Source organism: Danio aesculapii, chromosome 15, assembly GCF_903798145.1.
Source record: "Danio aesculapii chromosome 15, fDanAes4.1, whole genome shotgun sequence".
NCBI classification, from domain to species: Eukaryota; Metazoa; Chordata; class Actinopteri; order Cypriniformes; family Danionidae; genus Danio; species Danio aesculapii.
Window position 1 is genome coordinate 656,823 of NC_079449.1, and position 12,500 is coordinate 669,322.

General features: G+C 39.3%; 1 protein-coding gene across 2 annotated transcripts in view; it reads left to right on the top strand.

Annotated features, from left to right (window-relative positions):
• The window catches only part of inppl1a (inositol polyphosphate phosphatase-like 1a), a 115,599-nt gene that overhangs the window by 66,211 nt on the left and 36,888 nt on the right, over positions 1 to 12,500 (top strand). The window contains exon 1 of one of the 2 annotated variants that reach the window (XM_056474579.1): positions 6,764 to 6,870. The exons of the other annotated variant lie outside the window; for it this stretch is intronic. Within the exon in view, the coding sequence (XP_056330554.1) occupies positions 6,781 to 6,870 (90 nt within the window). The 5' untranslated portion in view covers positions 6,764 to 6,780. Of the gene's footprint in view, positions 1 to 6,763; positions 6,871 to 12,500 lie in introns of those variants that run through there. 2 annotated transcript variants of the gene reach the window in all.

Sequence of the window (12,500 nt, forward strand, 5' to 3'; positions counted from 1 at the left end):
ATTTCAGCCAGGTTTTAATGAGCTTTCAATATTGTTGAAAACACTGAGCTTTCAGTTGTTGTATGTAAAGAGTTCAGCTCTAATATGTCCTCTGCTTGTAAACTCGTAAACAAACACGTGTGATCATGAGATCGGCCAGATTAGCAAGTACTGATCCAGTCATGAAATGTGATTATCAGCCGATACCGATCTCTGGCCGATGGATCGGAGCATCACACAGCTGGCTATTTATTTTCAATTCAAATAAATAGACATTTTTTAGATGCAAAATAAAAATCTAAATAATAATAAAATTATAAATATATATGTATGCGTACATGTATGTACATCACAAAAATGTCTTATTTATTTTTATTGAATTTTTGGACTTAACCTATAAGTTCATCAAAATCATTTTTATAAATACACTACCAGTCAAAAGTTTGGGGTCAGTTTTTTTAAATTATTAATTTTATTTAATAATTTAATAAAATTATTCTGTTCATCATGGTGGCATTTATTAAATGTAAAGCAAACTGTTAAATACTTATCTATTAAATATTTAATTATTATTTATTTATTGTATGTAGTTTTTAATGAAATTATTACTTCAGTCATTATTGCTGGTATTACTATTACCATTAATGATAATAATAATAATAATTCCTATTAGAGTGATTTCTGTAGGATCATGTGACTGTGAAGATGAGTAATGAAGCTGAAAAATCATCTTTAAATCACTGTAATATATTATTAAATTAAATCATAAACTACTTCTGAACAGTTATTTTATAGTGCAATAATAATCTTACAATGTGCACTGTATTTTTGATGATATAAATGCAGCTTTGTTGAGCAGGAGAAGCTGATTATAAAACATTTAAAAATCACACTGACCCCAAACTTTTGACCGGTAGTGCATATTAATTAAACGTTCATTAGTTCAGTTTTGTGTAATGTTTTTGCCATTTAAAAAATTCTATTTTTTTATAAATAGTTTTATATTATAATTATTTAGTTAAATCCAGTTTTGTAAGTGATCAGCTGCTCTCGGTCATGTTTTTGCTCACTCTTAATGTGTTGTCAGCAGTAAATCTCCTACTTCTGCATTGTTTGCTGTTTGTGTGTAAAAGCACAGTCGGGTTTTACTGCGTCCCTCAATGCAGTGAAGTTTCAGAGATTGCAGACATTCTGGCATCCAGCAGCGTTTTCCATCTTTTACATTCATAAGTCATAAAATCTGCCTGAGAGAAATATTGGAGACACACACAGCACAGATACACCAGCAAAACTGAGGGAAATGTACAGTTGAAGTCAGAATTATTCACCTAATTATTCCAATATTTCCCAAATGATGTTGAACAGATTCAGGAATTTCTCACAGTATTTCCTAGAATATTTCTTCTTCTGGAGAAAGTCTTATTTGTTTTATTTCGGCTAGAATAAAAGCAGTTTTTAATTGTTTTAAACTCATTTTAAGCTCAATATTATTAGCTCCTTCAGCAATATTAGTGTTGGATTGTCTCCAGAATAAACCACTGTTATACAATGACTTGCCTAATTACCCTAACTTTACCCTAATTACCCTAGTTAAGCCTTTAAATGTCACTTTAAGCTGAATAGAAGTGTCTTGAAGAATATGTAGTCTAATATTATTTACTGTCATCATGACAAAGAGAAAATAAATCAGTTATTAGAGATGAGTTATTAACACTATTATGAGCAGAAATGTGCTGAAAAATATCTTCATTCTGTTGAACAGAAATTGGGGGAAATATATACAGGAGGGCGAATAATTCTGATTTAAATGTGCGTAAATAAAGCACATTTACCTCAATATATCTTTATGGTTATTCAAAAATAATAATTATTTATTTAGATGATAAATTAATAGAGACATTGTGAAAATATGAATACATTTTTTAGCTATCAGCGATCATTTCTTAAGGTTATCTCAGTGTTGTTGACAAATGTTTGAGTAATGTTGATCAGACATTTATTCAAAGCTCTAAATAATGTTCTCTAAACGTTTATTATATAAATAAATTGATAAATTTGCTACAAATATTTGAGGTGGTTGTCATAATCCTGGACCAGGTCGTATTCTGAGCAGATGCTCTGGTGGTCATGGAGGAGTAGAGAGCATGAGACTGATTCCTGAAAGACCCCAGTGACAGACGAGTCTCTGCATTGATCCAGTGGGCCAGCCTGAACACCTGCTGGTGACCTACTCACACCTGCAGCTCTCCGGTGCCTAGACTGCAGCAATGCACAGGAAGTTTGGCCAGAGGAGAAATGGTCATGTTGATTTCTCCAGAAGAATGGTTAAAAGCTGAGAGAAGGAAACTGTTTCCTTCAAACCATTGTACATGTTTACTGAAAAAAAGATTTATTTGTTTTACAATTATTGGTTTAGTTTTATTGAACATTAAAAACGTAATAATTAAATAAAGTGTTGTTAATTCTGCTCAATTTGTCATTTTTTTGTTTTTTTAATAAACACTATGAAAAAGTACCGATAAGAGAACTGTTAAAGTACCGAACCGATAAGTGGTATCGATAAAAGTAATACCGTTAAAACCTTAACGATACCCATCCCCACACTGAACTGAACTAGAACTTTTAAAGTTTACTAGAACTTCTATGTTAAGCTGCTTTGACACAATGTACATTGTAAAAGTGCTAGAGAAATAAACTAATAAACGTGAATTGAATTGTTCATGCAACGTTCAGAGAACATTCAAATAACATAATTTAAAAAAACACTCAAAATAACCTTCAGAAAACCGAGAAAATGCAAATATTCTTAGAATTGATTTGCATGAGCGGCTGTCTTTATAAAAATCTGAATAAATGAGAATTACAGACTTAAAAGGAGCATTTCTGTGCCAGTAATCATGAGTCAGCGAATGAATATGAGTTAATGCGGTTCAAAACATTATAGTTTCATCATAACAAGTCTAGATTTTGTATGAAAAATGTACTTATATTTTTATCTGATAATGTTTCTGAAATGTGACCTGTGAACTGATTTAGTGTGTGTGTGTGTGTGTGTGTGTGTGAGAGAGAGAGAGAGAGAGAAAGAGAGAGATCTCAAACTGAAATTATCCAGGGAGGAGTCGACAGGCTTTTTCTGTCTGTGGTCTTTCTCATACTCACACACTCTTGTGTCTGGTGTTTCCTTGCTCTGTTTTCTGTGTGTTTTCTGTTCTGAAATGTGAGGCACTGCTGGACTTGTGATGCTCAAGTTTACAGCTCATTTTCAGCATACACACACTCACACACACACACACACACACACACACACACTGTATTAAAGCAGCGTTTGCAGAAAATCATGATGAAAATGTGTGTAATGTTCTGACCAATGCAGGCGCTGCTGATCTGGGTCTGTTCCGTGAAGCTGGATTAGCTGGTTATCCAGTTACGTTTCAGTTTTATTTTGGCAATGGTGGTACTAGCTTACGCTACATGCCAACCTGCTCTCGCTCAGATAATGTTCTGGTTATGTTCAGGTATACGATTTCAATACTTTATATTCTGGTTATGTTCTAGTGCTGTTCTGGTTATGTTCAGGTAATATCCTGATTATGATTTCAGTACTTCATGTTCAGGTTATGTTCTGCTTATGTTTTGGTTATGTTCTGGCTAGGAACACTTTATAAAAAACACTTTATGATCTAGTTACATTCAGTTTATGTCGTATTTATGTTCCCTTTATATTCTGGTAATGATTTCATTCATTTGATGATTTCAATGATTTTGGTTATGTTCAGATTATATTCCAATACTATATGTTCAGGTTATGTTGTGGTTACATTTTGATTATGTTGTGGTTATGTTCTTGTTATGTTGTGGTTATGTTCTTGTTATGTTTTGGTTATGTTCTGGTTGGGTTTTGATTATGTTGTGGTTATGTTCTTGTTATGTTTTGGTTATGTTCTGGTTAGGTATTAGTTATGTTGTGGTTATGTTCCGGTTATGTTTTGGTTATGTTCTGGTTAGGTTTTGATTATGTTGTGGTTATGTTCTTGTTATGTTCAAGTTATGTTTTGGTTATGTTCTGGTTAGGTTAGGTTTTAGTTATGTTGTGGTTATGTTCCAGTTATGTTCTGGTTTGGTTTTGATTATGTTGTGGTTATGTTCATGTTATGTTCAGGTTATGTTTTGGTTATGTTCTGGTTTGGTTTTGATTATGTTGTGGTTATGTTCATGTTATGTTCAGGTTATGTTTTGGTTATGTTCTGGTTTGGTTTTGATTATGTTGTGGTTATGTTCATGTTATGTTCAGGTTATGTTTTGGTTATGTTCTGGTTTGGTTTTGATTATGTTGTGGTTATGTTCATGTTATGTTCAGGTTATGTTTTGGTTATGTTCTGGTTAGGTTTTAGTTATGTTGTGGTTATGTTCCAGTTATGTTCTGGTTAGGTTTTGATTATGTTGTGGTTATGTTCATGTTATGTTCAGGTTATGTTTTGGTTATGTTCTGGTTAGGTTTTAGTTATGTTGTGGTTATGTTTTGGTTATGTTCTGGTTAGGTTTTGATTATGTTGTGGTTATGTTCAGGTTATGGTTTGGTTATGTTCTGGTTAGGTTTTAGTTATGTTGTGGTTATGTTCTAGTTACGTTCAGGTTATGTTTTGGTTATATTTTGTTTATATTCTGGTAATGTAAATATCTGTTAAGTAAGAGTTTCCATATGTTGTGATATATATATATATATATATATATATATATATATTAGGCATGGGACAAGAACCGTTTTCAAGATATACCGCGGTTTGGAAAAGTCAAGGTTTTAAAACTATCAAAATTTTCTGCAATACCGATCCTGCAATGACTCAAATCACCGATTAATAAAGTCATCTGGATTGGCAAAGAAAGCCTTCTTGCAGGACTCCCAGAGTTCATCAAGATTATTTGTGTTCATCTTCAACCCCTCCTCCTTGCACATGCTCAATAATGTTCATCTCTGGTGACTGGGCTAGCCAATCCTGGAGCAGCTTGACCTTCTCTGCTTTCAGGAGCTTTGTTGTGGAGGCTGAAGTATGAGAAGGAGCGCTATCCTGCTGGAGAATTGTCCCTCTCCTGTGGTTTGTAATGTAATGGGCAGAACAAATGTCTTGATACCTCAGGCTGTTGATGTTGATCATCCACTCTGCAGATCTCTCGAACGCCCCCATACTGAATATAACCCCAAACCATGATTACTCCTTCACCAAACTTGACTGATTTCTGTGAGAATCTTGGCTCCATGCGGGTTCCTGTAGGTCTTCTGCAGTATTGGTGATGATTGATGCAGATCAACAGATGATTCAGCAGAGTAATCCACCTTCTGACTCTTTTTTTCAAGCTTATCGTCGACAATTTAGTAATTCGTAGAATCAAACAGCAGAGAAATGATTATGTTTTACTAATGCTGCTTTAACTCTTAGTCTTATGGTTATGAATGAATTGAAGGAAACAGTTTCGCCTCGTCTCTGAGACTCTGTGTGTGTGTGTGTGTGTGTGTGTGTATATGAGTGCTTTATGGATGTTTTCTCTTTTATTATGGTGACCTTTTAAAACACGCACGCACACACACACACACACACACACGCACGCCTGTTGTCTGTTAAGGGCCGTGGGCGGCTGTAGTGGTTGGCATGGAGATGTGGCTTTTGGCACACACTGATGATGACTTAGAGACGCCACACAGCTGGCATTGGTGTGTGTGTGTGTGTGTGTGTGTGTGTGAGAGCACAGAGAAAGTCAGGAAACTCATAAAACACACATACATGGAGTTTTTATGATGACAGATTGTCACGGTTCAGTAACGCAGCAAGTATGACCCGTGTTTGACATGCAGATGACCCACACACACACATACAGACACACACACACTTCTGTTAAATTATGAACACGTTTCTATCACTTTCCTTATTCATAAAATTATCTGTTTTACTTCCTGTTCCTAGAGACAGACAGACACACACACAACTCTCTCACACACACTCGTACACACATACACACTCTCTCACTCGCTTACTTTGTTTGTCAAATGATGTGGTATTCAGGATTCTATCAGGGCTTCTGGATCAACACACACACACGCACACACACACACACACACACACACACGCACGCACACACACACACACACACACACACACACTTGTAGATTTGTTAGTCAAAACATTGTATGTGTGTGTGTGAGAAAGAAAGAGAGAAAGAGAGAGAGTGTGTGTGTATGTGTGTGTGTGCGCGCGTTAGTAAGTATAAACCCAATGAATAGGCTGTGTTTGACTGACATGGACAGGTTTAGCACACTCTCACACACACACACTTTTGTTTCAGACATTGCAGACAAGTGAAAATCTGAGCCCAGCATGAAAATCAGATGTGTGTGTGTGTTTTTCTGTCTGAGTGTGTGTTTCTGGGGGTCTGTGTGTGTGTCTGTCTTTGTGTGTGTGAACATGCACTTGTGTGCGTGTGTGTCTGTTTCTCCAACTGAGAGTGTGTGTGCATGTGTGTGCATGTGTGTGTCTGTCTCTCTGACTGTGTGTGTGTGTGTGTGTATCTGTCTGTGAGTGTGTGTGTGTGTGTGTGTGTGTATCTGTCTGTGAGTGTGTGTGTGTGTGAGAACATGCATGTTTGTGTGGTGTGTGTTTGTCTGTCTGTATGTTTGTATGTATGTATGTATGTGTGTGTGAGTGTGTTTTTCTGTTTGTCTCTGATTCTTTTTCACTGTGTGTGTGTGTGTGTGTGTGTGTGTGTGTGTGTGTGTGTGTAACCTCTGAGCTGCTTTCGTTTCTCCTCCTGATGAACGTCTCTCTGTGTGTCTCCAGGTTTCAGAAACATGTTCACACATACAGGATCCTTCCTGACGAGGAGAACTTCCTGGCCGTGCAGGTATGTACGTGCGTGTGTGTGTGTGTGTGTGTGTGTGTGTGTCTGTGTGTGTGTGTGAATATGTCTGTACAGCCAGCTGTTGAGATCAACTCAATGCACAATGACATTTCTATCTGTCTGCCGCACCATGCACACACACACACACACACTTGTTGGTGTAAGTGAGCGTCTCGTTAGGGCAGTTATTTTCACAGCACTTATTTTAGAATATTCAAATTAACATCAAAGGGAAGTGAGCAGAAAAAATAAAACTAAAACACACACACACACACACACACACACACACACGTTACAGCGTTTTTATGTCTGAGAATGAAGAAATTAAAACCAAAATATGCTTATTATTAGTCACATTTTTTTTATTTGTATATTTTGATGAAGTATTAATAATATTTCCAGCAGGGGGCGCTCACCCTGTGGTCTGTGTGAGTCCTAATGCCCCAGTATTGTGAAGGGGACACTATACTGTCAGTGAAGGAGACTCTATACTGTCAGTGAAGGAGACTCTATACTGTCAGTGAAGGAGACACTATACTGTCAGTGAAGGAGACTCTATACTGTCAGTGAAGGAGACGCTATACTGTCAGTGAAGGAGACACTATACTGTCAGTGAAGGAGACTCTATACTGTCAGTGAAGGAGACTCTATACTGTCAGTGAAGGAGACACTATACTGTCAGTGAAGGAGACTCTATACTGTCAGTGAAGGAGACGCTATACTGTCAGTGAAGGAGACGCTATACTGTCAGTGAAGGAGACACTATACTGTCAGTGAAGGAGACACTATACTGTCAGTGAAGGAGACACTATACTGTCAGTGAAGGAGACACTATACTGTCAGTGAAGGAGACACTATACTGTCAGTGAAGGAGACGCTATACTGTCAGTGAAGGGGACACTATACTGTCAGTGAAGGAGACACTATACTGTCAGTGAAGGAGACACTATACTGTCAGTGAAGGAGACGCTATACTGTCAGTGAAGGAGACACTATACTGTCAGTGAAGGAGACTCTATACTGTCAGTGAAGGGGACACTATACTGTCAGTGAAGGAGACACTATACTGTCAGTGAAGGAGACACTATACTGTCAGTGAAGGAGACACTATACTGTCAGTGAAGGAGACTCTATACTGTCAGTGAAGGAGACTCTATACTGTCAGTGAAGGAGACACTATACTGTCAGTGAAGGAGACTCTATACTGTCAGTGAAGGAGACGCTATACTGTCAGTGAAGGAGACTCTATACTGTCAGTGAAGGAGACGCTATACTGTCAGTGAAGGAGACTCTATACTGTCAGTGAAGGAGACTCTATACTGTCAGTGAAGGAGACGCTATACTGTCAGTGAAGGAGACTCTATACTGTCAGTGAAGGAGACGCTATACTGTCAGTGAAGGAGACGCTATACTGTCAGTGAAGGAGACTCTATACTGTCAGTGAAGGAGACGCTATACTGTCAGTGAAGGAGACTCTATACTGTCAGTGAAGGAGACGCTATACTGTCAGTGAAGGAGACGCTATACTGTCAGTGAAGGAGACACTATACTGTCAGTGAACGAGACACTATACTGTCAGTGAAGGAGACACTATACTGTCAGTGAAGGAGACGCTATACTGTCAGTGAAGGAGACACTATACTGTCAGTGAACGAGACACTATACTGTCAGTGAAGGAGACACTATACTGTCAGTGAAGGAGACTCTATACTGTCAGTGAAGGAGACGCTATACTGTCAGTGAAGGAGACACTATACTGTCAGTGAACGAGACACTATACTGTCAGTGAAGGAGACACTATACTGTCAGTGAAGGAGACTCTATACTGTCAGTGAAGGAGACGCTATACTGTCAGTGAAGGAGACTCTATACTGTCAGTGAAGGAGACGCTATACTGTCAGTGAAGGAGACGCTATACTGTCAGTGAAGGAGACTCTATACTGTCAGTGAAGGAGACTCTATACTGTCAGTGAAGGAGACGCTATACTGTCAGTGAAGGAGACTCTATACTGTCAGTGAAGGAGACGCTATACTGTCAGTGAAGGAGACTCTATACTGTCAGTGAAGGAGACACTATACTGTCAGTGAAGGAGACTCTATACTGTCAGTGAAGGAGACGCTATACTGTCAGTGAAGGAGACTCTATACTGTCAGTGAAGGAGACGCTATACTGTCAGTGAAGGAGACTCTATACTGTCAGTGAAGGAGACTCTATACTGTCAGTGAAGGAGACACTATACTGTCAGTGAAGGAGACACTATACTGTCAGTGAAGGAGACACTATACTGTCAGTGAAGGGGACACTATACTGTCAGTGAAGGAGACGCTATACTGTCAGTGAAGGAGACGCTATACTGTCAGTGAAGGAGACGCTATACTGTCAGTGAAGGAGACACTATACTGTCAGTGAAGGAGACGCTATACTGTCAGTGAACGAGACACTATACTGTCAGTGAAGGAGACTCTATACTGTCAGTGAAGGAGACTCTATACTGTCAGTGAAGGAGACTCTATACTGTCAGTGAAGGAGATGCTATACTGTCAGTGAAGGAGACTCTATACTGTCAGTGAAGGAGACGCTATACTGTCAGTGAAGGAGACACTATACTGTCAGTGAAGGGGACGCTATACTGTCAGTGAAGGAGACGCTATACTGTCAGTGAAGGAGACGCTATACTGTCAGTGAAGGGGACACTATACTGTCAGTGAAGGAGACACTATACTGTCAGTGAACGAGACACTATACTGTCAGTGAAGGAGACTCTATACTGTCAGTGAAGGAGACTCTATACTGTCAGTGAAGGAGACGCTATACTGTCAGTGAAGGAGACGCTATACTGTCAGTGAAGGAGACTCTATACTGTCAGTGAAGGGGACACTATACTGTCAGTGAAGGAGACGCTATACTGTCAGTGAAGGAGACGCTATACTGTCAGTGAACGAGACACTATACTGTCAGTGAAGGAGACTCTATACTGTCAGTGAAGGAGACTCTATACTGTCAGTGAAGGAGACGCTATACTGTCAGTGAAGGAGACGCTATACTGTCAGTGAAGGGGACGCTATACTGTCAGTGAAGGAGACGCTATACTGTCAGTGAAGGAGACGCTATACTGTCAGTGAAGGGGACACTATACTGTCAGTGAAGGAGACACTATACTGTCAGTGAAGGAGACTCTATACTGTCAGTGAAGGAGACGCTATACTGTCAGTGAAGGAGACTCTATACTGTCAGTGAAGGAGACTCTATACTGTCAGTGAAGGAGACACTATACTGTCAGTGAAGGAGACACTATACTGTCAGTGAAGGAGACTCTATACTGTCAGTGAAGGAGACGCTATACTGTCAGTGAAGGAGACTCTATACTGTCAGTGAAGGAGACTCTATACTGTCAGTGAAGGAGACACTATACTGTCAGTGAAGGAGACACTATACTGTCAGTGAAGGGGACACTATACTGTCAGTGAAGGAGACTCTATACTGTCAGTGAAGGAGACGCTATACTGTCAGTGAAGGGGACACTATACTGTCAGTGAGCGCTGTCTTTCAGATGAGATGTTAAACTGAGCTCCTGACTCTCTGTGCTCATTAATAATCTCATGGCACTTCTGCTAAAGAGTAGAGGTGTAACCCTGGTGTCCTGGCCAAACTCCCTCCATCAGCGCTTACCCATCATGGCCTCCCAATCATCCCCATACACTGAATCGGCTCTATCACTGTCTCTCCACTCCACCTATAGCTGGTGTGTGGTGAAGCACTGGAGCTGTTGTCCTGTGGATGCCGGAACATCATCCAAGTGGAGCTGCACACTGGTGGTGGAGTGACGAGAACCCACTAGGCCTGTCGTGATAGTCGATATATTGACTCATTGTGAGATATATGATAATGAGGGCGTTTAATTTCATTAGGTGCGATATATAATGTCTATTTTATATAAAGAAATTTAAGATGATGATGATGAGGATTAGGCTGCATAATATAACAAGCTATATTTGTCAAACGCGCTGCATTCTGGGCTTACAGAGTGAATAGTGGAGGTGGAGAAGGCAAGACGTGGACCCACTCATTCGTGTTTAGGATCTACAGTCAGTTTGGATGAACAAGTCGCGATGGACTTGGTTTCAAAGTCTTTAGCTCTGGTGTGGGAACATTCATTCATTTTCTTTTTGGCTTCATTAATCTGGGGTCACCACAGTGGAATGAACCGCCAACTTATCCAGCATATGTTTCATGCAGCAGATGCCCTTCTAGCTGCAACCTATCACTGGGAAACACCCACACATACTCATTCACACACATACATTATGGACTATTTAGCTCACCCAATTCACCTGTGCTGCTTGTCTTTGGACTTGTGGGGGAAACCGGAGCACCCGGAGGAAACCCACGCCAACACGGGGAGAACATGCAAACTCCACACTGAAATGGCAACTGACCCAGCCGAGGCTCAAACCACCGACCTTCTTGCTGTGAGGCAACAGCACTACCTACTGCGCCACTGCGTTGCCAATGTTGAATTTCAATTCATGTTTATTTCTCTTGCGCTTTTTACAATGTAGATTGTGTCAAAGCAGCTTCACATAGTTCTAGTAAAGTCCCGCTTTCAGTGTTGAAGTTCAGTTCAGTGTGGTTTAATCTTCACTGCTGGAAGTCCAAACACTGAAGAGCAAATCCACTGAGGCGCAGCTCCACAAGTCACGATCCAAGCAAGCCAGTGGCGACAGCGGCGAGGGAAAAAAACTTCACCAATTGATGGATGTGTTTCAGAAGAGTGGCAATGATAAGAGACAACACAACTATCACAATTATACACAACTACACAACTATCACACCTAAAACAGAACCACCCTACTAGAGCTGCACGATTAATCGAAAGAAGATCACAACCTCGATTCCTACACACGATCTTAGTTCAGCTTTTCTATGATTCAGTCAATTATATTTTCAAGGTCAGTGGAGAAGAGTAAAGGCGGAAGCACAGGTCTTCACAGCAACATGGACACCTTTAAATGGTGTTAAAAGTGTCACAGACTGTATTTATAAGGTATAATTCACCCATTCCTGTCTAAATATAATGATGTATTCACGGCTGCGAAATCTCACATGAGCTGACCGCCAGCTGTTTGTTTAATACAGAGAATGCATGTGTGCACTCAAATGATGCACACTTTAGTGAACAGAACCTGTATATGCTGTGAATAACAGGTAATGAAGTTGTAAATAATGTTCAGTTTATTTGAGGGCCGTGCGGGAGGTTTGATTTGCATGTATCAAGGTTATAACAGTTTTGGGTTTTTCATTAGTTTTAGTTTGTATTTCGTTTTGACTTTTTGTTTTCAGTTTCAGTCAGTTTTAATTAGTTTTAGAGGCAGATTTACTTGTTTTTATTAGTTTCTATATTTTGAAATGACTTCGTTTTAGTTTAGTTTTTATTAGTTTCAGTGTTAGTTTTAGTTTGTTTTTCTAAATGAGGATATTTGTTAGGTGCAAGATTTAAAATCATCAGAATATATACTGTATAATAAAACTCAGCCATGCATTTTCTGATACCTGTATTCAGAGGACACATGACCACTGCCATCTACCCATCTACCCATCCTCAAATTCAAATACAACAACCCACAAGACAGCA